General features: G+C 38.5%; 1 protein-coding gene across 1 annotated transcript in view; it reads left to right on the forward strand.

The window, feature by feature from the left end:
• The window catches only part of lekr1 (Leucine-, glutamate- and lysine-rich protein 1), a gene marked incomplete at its 5' end in the record, with an annotated part of 82,170 nt that overhangs the window by 39,352 nt on the left and 26,770 nt on the right, over positions 1-16,048 (forward strand). Inside the window, 2 exons of the mRNA XM_081372707.1 lie at positions 2,768-2,833; positions 7,010-7,192. Coding sequence (XP_081228833.1) covers positions 2,768-2,833; positions 7,010-7,192 — 249 coding nt within the window. The remainder of the gene's footprint in view (positions 1-2,767; positions 2,834-7,009; positions 7,193-16,048) is intronic.

Consider the following 16,048-nt stretch of genomic DNA (forward strand, 5'->3'; position numbering starts at 1 on the left):
CTGGAACGAGGGAATTCTAGTCAGTTCTGATAAGCCATGCAATCATTATTTTCATGTTATATCCGATAACCAGTAAATAGCCAAGTTCTATACTATACTATCTTTAAAAAGATTATTTAAAAGTAAATTACATTTTAAAATATATTAACAATATGTTAGTTAAAATTAGTTATTTTACATTTTTATAATATTTCACAGTATTACTGTTTTTTTTTTTACTGTATTTTTTATCAAAAACAAATGCAGCCTTGGTGAGCAGAAGAGACTTCTTTCAAAAGCATTAAAAAACTATTTAAAAATCGTACAGACCCCAAACCTTTGAAGTGTTATTATTTCGTATAATTAAATTAAAGCACAAAAAACTACAATCAGCCATTTATAATGCTACATTTTAATATACATTGTAAAAAAATATTATATTATATTATATTATATTATATTATATTATATTATATTATATTATATTATATTATATTATATTATATTATATTATATTATATTATATTATATTATATTATATTATATTATATTATATTATATTATATTATATTATATTAGCAAGATCAATAGCAAGTCCATTGCATTTTATAATATATTATATTATTGTTTTTATAATATAATCGATGGCAAGTCCCGACCATGAAAGAAAAACAAGAATGTGGGTTTATATGTACATATGCAGTAAATGTTTAGATGTTGCATGACACAATTGCTTGACTAGCATGCAGAATTTGAGAACGTCATGGTGAATTAATGAGTCAAAGCAATGACAGAGTGATAGACACACATGTAAACACTGTCTGGCACGCATTAAACGAAAGCACGCTCATGCACACACAGGCATATAATAGCCCCCTGTTAGCATATTAATAGTCTCGCTTTGCCAGACTTTTGACTGGCTGAAGTTTGGACCAAATTGCAGGTTATTGTGGCATGACATAAAGAGGCCGTCTATCTGACGTGTTTCGTTATGGGTAAACCTGAATAATAAGGATCCATGTATTAACATTAGTTATCATTAATTAAGATTAATAAATGCTGTGGAAGTATTGCTAGTTACTAGTTGTTAGTTTCAACATTTACTTTTTTATGTTAACATTTGTTAGTGCACTTTGACCTAAAATGAATAAACAACGAATAATTGCATTTTATTAACAAACACTGACAAAGATTAATAAATGCTGTAAGAGATATATTGCTCATTATTAGTTTATGTTAGCTAATCCATTAATGTTAAAGGGGTCATGATATGGATTTTTTTAAATCATTCTAATAGGTTCCTTGAGGTTCACTTATAATGTCAATAAAGTTTTTTGCACAAAAAAATATATGTGAAAAAACTATTATTCTGACCCTCAGTCTGAAATAAAAAGTTTTAAGGCGCTGCTCCTTTAAGGCTAGTCAGTAAACGGCCACTGTCATGATTGGTTAACGTCAATATATATGAAACAGTATCAACGCACATGAGTATTGCACATTAATAAGTGTTTTGAAAACATTTTCCATATAAAATGGCCTATCTTGCGTTTTATTTGTAGCTGATTTATGCTGTGTCTGGTCTGTTCTGTGTACGTGGTGTTAATGGTTGATGGTATTTTATATAATGTACAGCACCTTGGTCAACAATTATTGTTTTTAATAGTGCTATATAAAATAAAGTTGAGTTGAGTTACTGACAAAGCAAAACAAACGTTCATTCACTCTTCCATTTGTCCTATTATCGATGTCAGAACTGTCAGAAACTGAACTCGTATCTGTATACTGAATCAGTGTAGACAGCATCAGTCATTATAATGAGTTCTTTTAGCTTTTGACGTGACGCTTTTTGAATGACCCCTGTTAAGCGACTGAATGCCAGTGGTCTATGATGTGATGTATAACTATTGATTGAAGGAATTCATGCAAATGTATTTGCGGTCACAGACCCCGCAATATCAAAACAAGGCGTTTTTGGAACTTGACTAAACAAATGCCTTGTTTATGAGGAGGACATTTTAAGCTATAAAACTTGCAAGATGTTTTAATGGTACAAAGATCTCTTGTCAAAAGATCAAGGCAAATGTGATTTCTCATGTCATGACCCCTTTAACAAAGACCTTATTATAAAGTGTTAACATGATAAGCAAGTGAGTCTGAAGAATAATGGTAGTGCATAAAATACCCGAGAAATTAGCAGAAATGTGTGACTTTCAAATATTTGAATATCTTTCACATAATTGAATCCACAAACTTTGCCAAATCCATTAATTTATTTTTTTTATTCATTATACTGTAGCACAATTTTACTTGGCGCCACTATTGCTTTCATTCTGTGTTTTATTAGACTCCCACATCCACGCTTGTCACCTCTGTGCTCGCTTACTGAGTTTCAGATTATTACTCAAACTACAGAGCAATGTTACAAAAAAAACATAACACTTAACAGCTGTATGTCAGATTGTGTTTCCATCTATTTTCCACCTGCTTTCTTGTTTTCACCTTCTCCGTCTCACTCAGTGAGATTTCAACACCCATTCTACCCTGGATGGTACCTGCTAACATCACACGCGGACGTGCCCTGGGCCACACTCGTTTACACGCCATTGTTTAGCTGCTCACGCTGAGATGCTGGTGTTAAAGCGCATGCCAGAGGGACATGCTCGGGTGACTTTTTTTGGGGAAGGGGAATTTTTTCAGTATCTTTTGCGCTCACAGGCAATAGAGGAAAGAGAGAACAGATGTTAGCGGCCGCTGCTTTAAATAAAAACACATCTCTGTTGTCTTTCAGGATAAAGTCCGTGGAGAAGGAGGATCTGCAAGCGTTGTGGAGCGAACAGACCGCCACCATAGAGAGGTACAACCGTAAGAAGGAAAAATCACACAGTTGTGCTTCGATTTGCCAAGATATCAAAGTCTGAAACCAAAAGCAGAGATTTCAATATGAACTAAATGTATGTTATACATGTATAACAGCAATAATGCAATAATAACCAACAGCAGCAGCATAGCAGAACTACTCCACCAAGACCAAATACATTAACATTGTCATATCCATTACCATGCTAACTCTATGATAGAAATAACTTTTTTAGAAATTAATTGTAACTTTAAAATGAATCATTTATAAATTACCTATAACCGATCTATACAGGTGGAGCTGGGGAAGGTGGAGGGTTTCAGAGAAAACTACTGTAAACACTGACCAACTATTCAAATGTTGAGCAGCAAAGCTCATTGGCTCAGATGAGAAAGGAACCAATCAACTTGTGGCGTGTAGTTAACAATGCAATTGTCAGCCGGTTGCGTTAGCCTGCTCCATCTACAGTTTCATGATATTTAAACTATGATAATTGTTATCCACATTTTATATGTTGACAACTGATTCAATTTCTATTTTTGTTAAGGATTTTTTATGTCAAACGTCATCAAAATTTAAACTTGTCAAAACAATGACAGGGCAACCTCGACAAATAATTGTTTTCTCTTGGAAGAGAAAAACAGTAGTTTCTCAGATACACACAAATACTGAACTCAATCACCAGTAAGTTATAAATAGAGGTATGTCAGGCATCTTTGGTCACATTTTGTCTGTTTTGATTGATGTCATGGTCCACTAAACTGTGCACAACCATGAACTATTGTGTATTTGTTTGACTAGGGTGTGATTATGTGTTTGTCCATGTAAAAGTGTGGTGAGTGTGTGTTTATGTGTGGCAGAGACAGAGTTTGTTAGTGTCTGTCAGTCATCTGCGAGCGTCTCAGTGGATTGATGCACATTCCTGCCTGTGGTTTGAAGTGCTGTGTGCTGTTTGTCACGACTGCTCACCAGTCTGTGATGGAGAGAGGACGACACGCAGATAAAGAAAAGCTGAAAAGACCTGAAAGCTTTTCACAGAGTGACCTTTGACATAAAGACACACTGGCAAATACCACAGAACCCATTACAGGCATCAATCGTAATACAACCCGTCATCATTTGGACTGTTTCTACAGCATGGATAGAAGACAAGTTAAATCTCATTTGATACATTTTTTTGTGCCAAGTACTCCAAAAGGAGGATAAAGGAGAGAAGATGAGAGAAAGCGGACCTGATGAAAGAGAGACCTGATGCCTTTGAGCTTAGAAAGCGGCACGTATGTGCGTGATGATCTGTGTTTCGAGGTCTTACACCCTCCTCCTCCTCTCCATGTATCACAGCTCTGTTTCAGACCGAGTGATATTATATAGATATTAAATTCTGTAATGTGTCAGCAGGCTTAAGCTGCGTGTGAAGCTCCCACTCACAGGGCTTCGGGTTTCAAAGTTCCCCGCACCTCACACACACACTCACGCATACACACACTTCACATCTCGGTTTTCAAAGCTCCTTTAATTTTCACCATCCCATTGGAGCCACGATATCTGCAAAGTAGACTCATATGTCACAGGCGCTAATGATTTATTCTGATGACAGATATCAGACTGAATCTATTTTAAATCCGACCTCTGTCATCTTTAACCACTGTTCTCACTCTTCCATACTCAAAAAGTATGGCAGCTTGAGTCCGTAACGCCCACAGAGAAGCCCATGTGCTCCCCACATTGCTTTCATTTCGCATTTAGCTTTATAGCGAACATATGTTAAGCTTCAGCATTTTCTTAATTGTTTAGGCATTCCAAAGAAGCCAGTGTGTACTTTGGGAAAATGTTTTATCCACGTGATTCAGGCATACAAAAAAATCCACAGATGTGAGCGTTCCTGTGGGATGGCGCTTATCTTTTAAGGACACCAGCTCAGATCTAAGGCCATACCACTTCCCACCCCGTTTTTTGGCTGCCTGGTTCCTCTTAGAAGAGCCAGAAGAGCTCTTTCGTCTTATGGAGGAAACTGTCTGATCTTTAAGTGATAACTGTTGCTCATGGGAAGTGTGTCATTATCACACCTTTTCCCAAAGTGTCTTCCTCAATCAGCGGGAGAGGAGGCTGGAGGCCAACAGATAAGATCGGCTGTGTTTGGGAATTTCCTAGTTTTGTCCTGCAGGGAAAAGATAAACAAAGAGAAATAAAGGGAGAGAAATAGAAATGTGACGGTTTCTCCAGGACATCCTTCTTCAGGCAGGTAAAGGATTTTTTTTTTTAGTGTGTGATAATTGTGAAGAAGACCCTTCCATTTCATGTCAACATACATATGCCTATTCACTCTGCACTGCAGGACTGTACCATTGGAGTTTCAGGGCCAGTTTTCTACATTTCTAGGACACTAGTTGTTTTGTGACAGCGCCACCTACCAAATTGGATGTCTTTCTACCAAATACTAACAACTTATAGGGCCAGATTTACTAAATTTACAAATTAGAGTGAGAGTGCAGTTCCAAGGTAGCCTGGTTCTACCAGACTCTCGTACATTTCATTTGTACAGAGAGTCTGGCCTCGCTCCATTGAGAAACGTTTACTTCCTTGAAGGCGGGTTCTCTGTTAAAGTTCAAAACTATTGGATCTGCACAGAGTCACTCAGGATCTGCCATAGCCAATCGCTAACGTGTGGTCGTCCGAATGATCAGAGGATTATGTTTAGAATAAGATGTCTGTCTTTTATAAAGTTTATAAAGCGACGAGAATACTTTTTGTGCGCAAAAACAAACGAAAAAAAAAACGACTTTATTCCACTATTCATTTCCTTCTCTCTGTTCCTCGAGTCTTGATAAAGCAGCGCGTCTGTGTGTTGTACGTCACACGTAGGCTCACTATTGGCCAACGCTAGTCATGTGTGTGATCACATCAACGTCATCGTTCTCAGCCACTCCCTCTATTCGCTGATTGGTCCTACAAAAAATTTGTTTCTGGAAACCTAAGAATATACAGCAGTCCCAGACGTAGTACTGAAGGAAAATGAAATTGAGCGGAAGTACGTAGGAGGGCGGAGCCAGGCTTGTTCCAGGGTAGAAAAAAGGAAAAAGGGCAAGAGTGGAAAGTTCTGCGTGTGATCCACTGATCATTTCCATAATGACCAACACAATCTACCAAGAGCAGCGCAAATTAGCATCGGGTTTAAGACATGCTTTTATTGGGCGTTAAATGATGGTGCAAATACCAGTGCATTGATGAGCTCAAGCCTTAGTAAATCACCTGGCATGATTCATTTAAATACTTTCCTCCTATACATTTTGCAGACCCTAATGATTTTGTAAGATCTCTTTAAGAGTTTGTGTGTGGATGAACACAAAACCTATAGTTAGACGTCTACCTAGATAGCATTTATACGCATCATATGCGTGCTCGTTAGGCAGAAGTAGGTATTAACCAAGTGACTTTTTCTGCAATTACATGGTTTCACCAGTAGGTGGCTGTGACTTGTCTTTCAGTTAGTAATTGAATATTTTTTTCAACCAATTCATTCAAACACTGATTCATTCACAAGCCAAACAAGTGACTGTTTTAATGAACCAGACATTAATTCATTCATTTAATCTGATTAATTCAAACAAGACTGGAGTAATGATGCTCAATATTCAGCTTTGCATGACAGAAATAAATTATATTTTAAAAAGTATAAATATTTCACAATATTACAGTTTTTACTGTATTTTTTGATTAAATAAATGCAGCCTTGGTGAGCAGAATAGACTTTCAAAAACATAAAAAAATCTTTACTTTTTGAATAGTAGTGCATTTCATTCAGTACTAAAACATGTAGATAAAAATAATTCCATCTACTGATAATTTGACGCATTATTAGTGTGTGCTAAGTATTGTTTGTGCTCAGGTATCGTGTTTGCATAGCGACCAATGCCAGCTCTATTGGAATCACCTGTGAATATTCGCTCATGGTGACTTAGTTAACTTAGACGCCTGCTAGCATAACCAGTTTACTAGCATCCAAAACTTAATTTTTACAACATTGTAGGATGTATGTAGGCAGTATGCAGTGAAGCAAGACTCGTGGTTTCAGAACAAAGCTATTTATTTTGTGTGTTCAGATATCTAGCTTTTACGTGGTTGTAAACGGTTGCATGTGTCGTGATTTCAATGTGTTCACGCTTTCCCCCGAAGGCTGTCCCGAGACCTGAGGGAGGAGGAGGAGAGCCGGTTGTCATGTCAACGACGATGCGAGTCCATGAAGGAGCAGCTGTTGGCGTGGCAACAGAAAGAGGAGGAGGTAACCCGGAGACTGGAGCGGGCGGAGGACGAGATGAAGGACCTGAGAGTTGCCCAGTCCACTTTACAGCAGGAGAGGTCTGTTAGACAAACACACTCGCTAGTCAGTCACACTCCACAGCAGGAGAGAAGAAATAAAGTGTTGCTTGCGACACAAATACGTTTTTTTTTTCAGCCACACTGTACAGCTTTTTTTCTCTATCCATGTTGCATCCCTCCATCCCACCTGCTCCTCTCAATAGACTGTCGACACGTCGGGACCTGTAGGATATGACTCAGTGTTTGCGAACCTGTTTCCTCTCTATCTGTCTTCATTTACAATGGTAAAACAAACCAACGAAAGCTGTTATGCAGAAGCTGTGCTCCAACTAAAGCTGTGCGTTACTGGAATATTACCAGGATTAAGGGGTGTTATTAGGCATGATGTGAAGCAGAATTAGGGCTGGTTCACACAGAACGCATTTTCCGGTTAAAAACGTGAGACGCAGGGCAATTGAATGGGAAAAAAATGCAAGGTCTAAAGATGATTTTTTTTTTTTTTAAGTTGAACAGACGTCTATCTAGTCTGTGTGAACGACCCAGAACGTTTTTCTGCACTCCACTGCGCTGCTTTTCCATTGTTTTTCTATGTAAGCATGCCATAGACAGATTTGCCACTGTGCTTGTGTCTCACGCATGACACGTAATTTGATCAAAAAAAGTTAAACTAAAAAAATGTTTCTTTACTCCATCCTGTATCTCGCAATGGATTTTGATTATCCATTGTTTCCACTGCTTATTTTAATATGTGTTTGACTGACATGATTGACCATTGCGACGATCGCGCATGATACATCGTTCTTAAAATGTGACACAGAGGTAAAATAAGTAAAATTACAGAAGATGCTTTATTGTCAGAAAGATCTGATGCAGTTCAAATCCGCCTTTTGCCGAACTCGCTCTCCTCCCTTTTCCCAACATATATAGAGATCAGAAATGCATTTATTTTCAATAAAAATGAAGAAAATACTTGAAAAGTGTAACGTCTAATTAATAATTCTTCTAACGTCTAATTAATAATAAAGCGTTTATCGTTTCGGATTAGAGGTTTGTGTAGGGAAGGCTTTAATATCCCAATATGGCAACATCCATTTAATAATTTTAATCAAAATAATCATTTACACTCTGTTATTATTGAGTACCGTTTAATGTACAACAACACTGAGATGCTAATAATATCTGCCTCTATTTTAGAAGTATAAACAGCATCCAACTACCATTTACACTTATTGAAAAGAAAATAGGTCTACTGCTATTTTTACAGTGTCATCTATCGCTATTTAAACTTAGTGTAAATAGCAGCTGCCAAAAGTATTTCAACTTTCTAAAAAATGCATCTTTCCATTCCACTTTTATACTTTTGTCTCGTGTTTTTAAATTCAAAAAACGCATTCTGTGCGAATGGCCCCTCAGAGATGTATAGATCCCTAAACCCCTCTTCTCCTCCTCTTCTATTTGATCTTCTATTGTTCTTCCCACCTGTTCATCAGGGTAATTGCAAGTCAATTCACATCTGTCTTCTCCTTTATTAGGGCCTGATTGTATCAGTGGCCACCTGTGTCTTGAGTTTCTGTTTTTCTCTCTGTTAGTGGGCTTTTGTTACGTCCCAGCTGTTTGTGTGTTTGGATGTCTGATGTTGTTTGCATACACTCCTCTGTCCCTGAGGTCTACCTGTCTGTTAGCAACCAACATCACAGCCTTGTCTTCACTGTCTTTTGCTTAGTGTTGTGTTATGTTCGTCCTCAACGGTTTACATCTCAGCTGTTGCGTCGGTTAATGGTCTTGTTGCCATGCCACTCACTTCTCACATGTTGATGTCCAGGCTTGTCAGATGTTGGGTGGATGCTATGGAATTGCTAGGGCATTTTGTGCGGTTTCTAAGGCATTGGCAATTATTCGGAACAGATCTGTGCAAGAAAATGGTTGATCAGCTCGTTGGTCATTGTCGAGAACAACTAGAACCTGTCACAGCAAGCATCACTATGTTTTATGAATGTTTTCAGTTGCAGTATGCAGTGTATTCTACTAGTAGTTGTCTACTCGTGCCTGACGTTCTTGTGTGCTACAGCAAAGACTCCTTCTCAGAGATGTGTGTCACTTGGTCAAGTGCTATTCAACACTGTTCATTTCAGCCCAGGGCAAACACTTGCTTTTCTAAAGATGTATTGATCTAATCATTGAGCAGTAAGACATGGGCTTTGTTCGACAGGCTCATACTTGTGCTGCAGGTGAGGTGAGGTCAGAGGTCGCAGGTGTTTGAGTAATGAGATGGAAATGAGTGCTTAAGCTGTCATCCTCTGAGAAGCAGTGGTGCCAAAATAACAAAATAATTAAAATAGCTTGAATGTAACTCGACGCCCTTGCTTCATTTAGTATTCGTGGTTCTATTAATATGCAAATGAGCCCCGCCTCCACTCACTCACTCAGCTCAGGGATCCACTCGTTGACGATCACACGTTGACCTGATTGGTCACAAGGTTGTGACGTCAGAAACACCAGCGATTTTGGATTTTGGTCTTTGTTTCACTGCAGTTTTAAAGGGGTCATGAACTGGATTGTTTTATTATTTTATAATGTTGCCTGGTGTGCCCTTATAATGTTAGTATGATTTTTACATCAAAAATTGTCATAATTTATAAATAAAAGCCATTTTTCCAAGCCTCATTTCAGCTTCAGATCTGAACGCTCCGTTTTAAGGGGCGTGTCTGCTGTGAGACTGCAGTGCAAACGCCCACTGCTGTGATTGGCTGACATGCTTGCATATGAAATAGCTATTATTACATGAACTCTCTCGAAAACTTTTACTACGTTTTTACTATTACAGCTATCGAGATTAACACATCATGAAAAGTATCGTTTAAAGCATTATATTTAAATCTATTCCATCACATGAAAGGTTGCAGCATGATGAGCACTGAAGAGATGACAGACAGTCTGTTGATCGCGTGAATAAAGATCTTATCATTGCAACGCAATTTTTGCACTCTCACAAATGCTTACACCAAATCACAATGCAAACACGATGTGAATACACAGTAAGAGCTTCGTTGTGTAGTGTAACAGTGTCATTATTTCATCACGAGTTTGGTAAGTGTCCAGATAAGCTCTCGCGGCTCGCGCTGTGCTGTTTGATTGACAGCTTGGGCGATTGGAAAGGGATCGTTCTTTGATCGCTTTCTGTATATAATTTAATAACAGTTTAAAAAAGATTATTTTCATAATACTACGAGAAATTATGTGAAGTTGATCGTTTAGTCACTGATGCATAAACAGTATTGAACGATTTTAAGAGAAAGATATCTGAACTTGAATAATTACACATCAGAAATCACTGATCGCAGATCAGGCATTAGAATACACATGGTTACTTACATGTTGCTGGCAGATCCGTGTCGGGAAATTGTGATTGACTGATTTAATAAAGTTTAACCATGCTGGAATCCGAAGGAAGCTTATGCAGACAGTCTTCTTCCACGAACAGGCACGCACAATATTTAGTAAACAGCATGTTTATTGCTTGGAAGTAGCTCCATCCGGTTTAGCAATCATCATGTCGTCTATTTAGCATGTTTGGGCGAATCGGTGGGCGGGGCTAAACAGGCCGTGTTGAAGTAGGCGTTGATCTTCTTTTGTGGAGGCGGTGTTTTATCCTCTTTGACGTAATAGATCCCCACTTTGAAAAACGAGTCGTTTGCTGAGCCTGATGTCTATAAAAGCTTTTATTGGACTAACAAGGTAGTTTTCAGTTCTGAAACTTACAGGAGATTATTATAGTATTATGATCTCTTATATGTCAAAAGCTCAAGGAAAATTTGATTTCTCAGTTCATCACCCCTTTAAGGAGAAAAAACTCAGCAATGGTGTTGACTTATGAATTTGTGTATGGTTTGTCTTAAAGCTCCAATATGTAGGGATTTTGTAATAAAATTAACTTGCACAGTGTGATATATTTCCTCCAGTTATGTACTTACAATATCTCAAAAGTCTCCAAAGATTTTTTATTTCAGAGAAATTCCGATTTTAAATAACTGGCCGTCCCGGAAAAGAAATGTCGCGCCTCAGTGACGCAATGTCCGCTCTCTCTATCCTTCTTTCCGGTGTGGACCATGTGATAGGATATTCCACCACACCGGATTTTTTTTTTTTTTTTACAACTTTATTGAGGTTTTTTTCTTATCACAATAAACAATAAAGACATCTGACAAAGAATAAAAAAAGGAATAAAATAAAAAATATGACCCACATCACCGGAATATCGCATGGTAAAATGCGGAAGTGGTGGTTAAAGCGTTATAGCCATAGACTGTATGGTTATAGCTGTTATGGATCACGAACTCTTTGGCGAGTATTGAAGTGCCAACAAAACGAAAGCGTCCATATTCGGATACACGCGGAGTCACGGACTGTGTGACAAACGGAGGAATAAAACCCGGATAAATTTCGGCAGGCGTTTTCGAGATGGAGAGAGCTGCGCGTCTGGACTTGTCAGAGACTCTCTCGCGAGTGTATTGAGACAGGTAAGACATGCAACTGTCAATAATAGCACGTATAAACAAAGTTATATTGCTCTTTGTACTTTGGTAAGGCTTTTTATCACGTGTGGTGACCGAGATTATGGCAGTACAATTACAATCGGAGATGATGTTAAAAAAAATATTTAGTCATTACTTGCAAATGTTCGTTCAAATTTACTTTTAGATATTGGTTTGAACACGTTAAACAACACGGCATTAACCATAAAAAACGTAAAACTGCACAACATTAACCAAACAAATCATTTGACAAATAGCTGTATGTTGTAACGGGATAGCCTAATATAGCATAACATTTCACGTCCCTTGCAGTTCATTAATTATGATGACATAAAATAATACGATAAGACATACAGGTAATACAAAAACGAATAAATTACCTCATCCGTGATCATGATTCATTAATTCCATTTAGATACATCGCTAGATGGTGAAAACGCATTATAAACCACATCTCCCATCGTCACCTCCTTCATAGCGTCATCAAGCTTCGCCTTTGTTATTGTTGGAAACTGCGCCCTCTTGTGGTCAAATACCAAAGTCACATACTGGAGCTTTAAAGCATATTAAAAACACCACATAGACATATAAACAATGTTAAAAAAGCTTGATTTTCACCACATGGGGACTTCAAATGTTTTCAAATAGATGTTGTTAGCTGAGGCCATCTTCTTGTTGTATTGTGTTAGTTTAGCTAATTGCTGCAGATATAGTGTCAATTGCTGCAGATATAGGTATATACTGTACATGCGTCTAACTACGGTTGCTGACGCTTCATCAACTTTGATGGACAGCTTTGACTGTTCCAATATGGCGGACGACTTATATATATAAGTATATATATATATGTGTGTGTGTGTGTGTGTGTGTGTGTGTTCAGCAACCCAAAAAATGGCAATTCAACTTGTTCAAACGGTGAAAAAAAGAGAGCCAACCAACTGAGAAAGGGTTACTGATCCGACCAAACCCGATGAAGTGCCATCTGTCGGTGCAGTGTGAATTGGCTTTTAGAGCGGGGGAAAATCCAGCTTGTCCTCGGAAGCAGTAATAATCATAAATACTAGCAGTAAAAAGTGAGTCTAGACTTACAGTAGACATGCACAATCATTATAGCCTTTCTTTTGATTCCAGTTAAACTGAGTAGTTTTTGTATTGTGTCTGATTTTGATTCTAAGCGGGGGTGCTTTGTCCGGGGAATAGAGAGGCAGTGCAGCCTCAAGACAATTTTCTCATAGAAATCCTAATGACAAAAAAACACACACATCAAACGAAAGTGGATTAAGAAAAACAAGAAGGGCAAACTGTGCCTTCCTTCAGACGTCCACCACACACACCGCTGTTTCTGAGGCATTGTGGGAAGGAAGGAAGAATAAACACTTTGTTAAAGTGCAAAGAAGTTAACAGAATGTCCTGACCGTGTGCTTGAACTGTGCGTGCTGTCTCAGTTCAGAGGAACAAGCGCTGAGGAAGCACACTAAAAGACATGCGCCTTGTGTTCTCACACATATTCAGTCTTACAATAGCAGGGTTCTGCTGTAACCACGCTTTGCCAATTATCACAGTCCCCGCTCGTGCCTTTCAGAACAGATTCTGACCCCTGTTCTGCTCTATAGAGGACATTTTGTCCCTCAACTCTCTATTCTCGCCCACCAAACAACCACTGCTTCAGCCTTTTTATAAGCGCTGAGTCATAAGAACAAACCCCTCTTTCATGCATCCGCATGGATCACAATGGCACTGTTGATGTTTTTCATAGACTCTGAGAGTTACTCTTCACTTCTGGTCTCCCACACGCACAGCTCAGGGTCATACAACCACAATCACCTAACCCCGGACAACAACAAAACACACTTCAGAGAGTGAGAGGGGCAGGAAGATGACGCCATCACTTTTAGGCCTTTTAATAGATCGTTCAAAAGTTTGGCGTCAGTGAGGTATCTTTAAAGAAATTAATAGTTTTATTTAGCAAGGATGCTGTTATTTTGAACTCCCTATTCATCAGCTGCTTTGTTTAACATTTTGTGTGGTCAGAAACCAAACCGTGTTTTTGAGGCTGTCTTTGGTTCGCTGCAGTTTTAAAGGGATATTTCACCGCTGTAAAGATGAATGTGTATTTAAATTGGGTCGTTTATGTAGTAGAAATGTGAAATTAGTTTAGAATTTGGAGCCTTCTAGACTGAGAACAGCCAGAAAATGTATTTTTGGCTCATGTGGAAGAAAGACAACAACTCCCAGAATGCACTTGTTTCGCTACCCTATGAGGACACTCCCAAGCCACGCCTACCGGTTACAGAGGGCAGTATCGGGAGAAATGATATGACTAGGCTACTAGTCGACTCGAACCTGAAAAGACGGCGTTTTATCGTGAGATCCCCCTATGGGCGGGTTGAAGACATGCGGGACGAGCTCCTCCTACTGGCTGGAGTCTCTCGCCTCTTGACTAAAAAGCCTCCGATGACGCTAATGACGATTTTTGTGTCATCTGAGGTTTTTTTCCAGACACACAATCCAGAAATCTGTTGTCTCAGGGGGACATGAGGGAGGGAAGCACGGTCACTCCAAAATACTACCGGGTTTCTACTGATACAAAGCTTAATGCTAATCGGTGAAGTATCCCTTTAAGGAGAAAATACTCAGCAATTGGTGTTGACTTATGAATTTACACACGGTTTGTCTTAAAGCATATTAAAAACACCACATAGACATATAAACAACATTAAAAGCTTGATTTTCACCACAGAGGGACTTCAAATGTTTTCAAATAGAGATGGTGGTAAAAAAAAATGTATTTCATTGCTTTTGCATTCTCTCACAAAAGTTTTCTGTTTCCCTGAGAATCTTTGTGTTCCCTTGCGAAACTTTTGTGTTCTTTGCGAGCGAACACAAAGTTTCTGGGGGAACGCAAAACTTTTGTTAGAGAACGCAAAAGCACTGACATAAATTTTCCTCCCATCTCATATTTTTTTCTTTCACCATGTCCCTTTAGCGGCTCCTGACAGATCATATTCACTATGGTGTTTATCAAACAACAAATATAATCTGAAAAAAGCAACAAAAAAATATATCAAGAGGACAAAACTGAATCTTTAACCTGTTTTTGTAATGTAAAATTGTAATTGTCACATTACGTGCCAAATGCTTAATTTTTTTCCCTCATACCCATGAGCCATTACACATTTAGTGATGGTGACCATTAGCAAAGCTGCATGGAAAATCCTAGTTACGCTAATCTTCTCTCAGAACTTTTTTGTCATGTGCTTTTTTTTTCCTCTTTCCTTCCAACTTCTTCCATTTTCAGAGCATTTGCTTTCTATCTGCCACTCCGATATTTTTCCATTGATTTGATTACACAAGTGCAGTGAAGTGTGCACATTCCAGACTGGGCTTATTTAACACTTGTGTTCCTGAGAGCCACTTCTTCCAGACATCCCCCATTATAGGCCATCTCTCTGGAGAGCCATCACACAAGTGCTGTCAGAGAGCTGCGTGTCTGTCAGTCCCCGACCAATCTAACTTTAATAGTATACAGCCTCACGGCACGTAAACCCCTAGACCGGCGAGATGAAACATTCCCTCTCTCTTAGTGGGAAAAAAAGAGAAAGAATACGCCTGGAATCTTTTGTGTGAGCGCCTCTGTCTCGGGGGAATTATGGCAACATCCATTAACGCATACTATAGGGTGAATCAAAGTTATTTTCAGTGCGTTATACTCATATTTAAGGTCTAAAATATTCTGAAAGTCACATTCAAGGCACGTTTTTAACTGAGAGGATAGGTATGTAGGAATGCTGGTATGTGGAGATCTGTTTTTGAGGACTTTGATGTTTCTCCTGAGCTGTTTATGTTTGTTTTCGTGTGTGTCTCAGTCTTCACCAATCCAGGATGGAAGTAGTCTGTCTATAAAGTCGCAGTTTCCGTCTCGTGGGAGGAATGTTTGAGCCACAGAGGAATGTGCTGTAAAAATGGAATTTGTGCCAAACTGTCTGTCTGTCTAGTCACCAGCGTTCCTCAAATCCCCGCTGTCTGTCTCGGCTAATAGCAGAAGAGCTTTTCAGAGGCGCCCAGAAGCACGGTTTGATGAGTCAAACTATAATCACGGTTTAAAAATGACGACAAACAGGAAGAGAGAAGCATCTTGGGCCATGTCTGCTGTCTGTACATGACAACATATCCTGTTCTTTATCTGTATGTATTATTTACAGTTAAAGTAGTCCTTAAATTATTATATTAAGACTTTGTATCTTTAATATAAGTGTATTTTATTCCTCTTATATTTTATTTATACGTTACTTTTTAAAGGTTTTGGGTGACTAATATTGTTTTGGGGTTTTTTTGGATCGAAAGAAGCCTTTTGCTCACAAAA

The sequence above is a fragment of the Scardinius erythrophthalmus genome (genome assembly GCF_964197995.2).
Source record: "Scardinius erythrophthalmus genome assembly, chromosome: 8".
NCBI lineage: Eukaryota > Metazoa > Chordata > Actinopteri > Cypriniformes > Leuciscidae > Scardinius > Scardinius erythrophthalmus.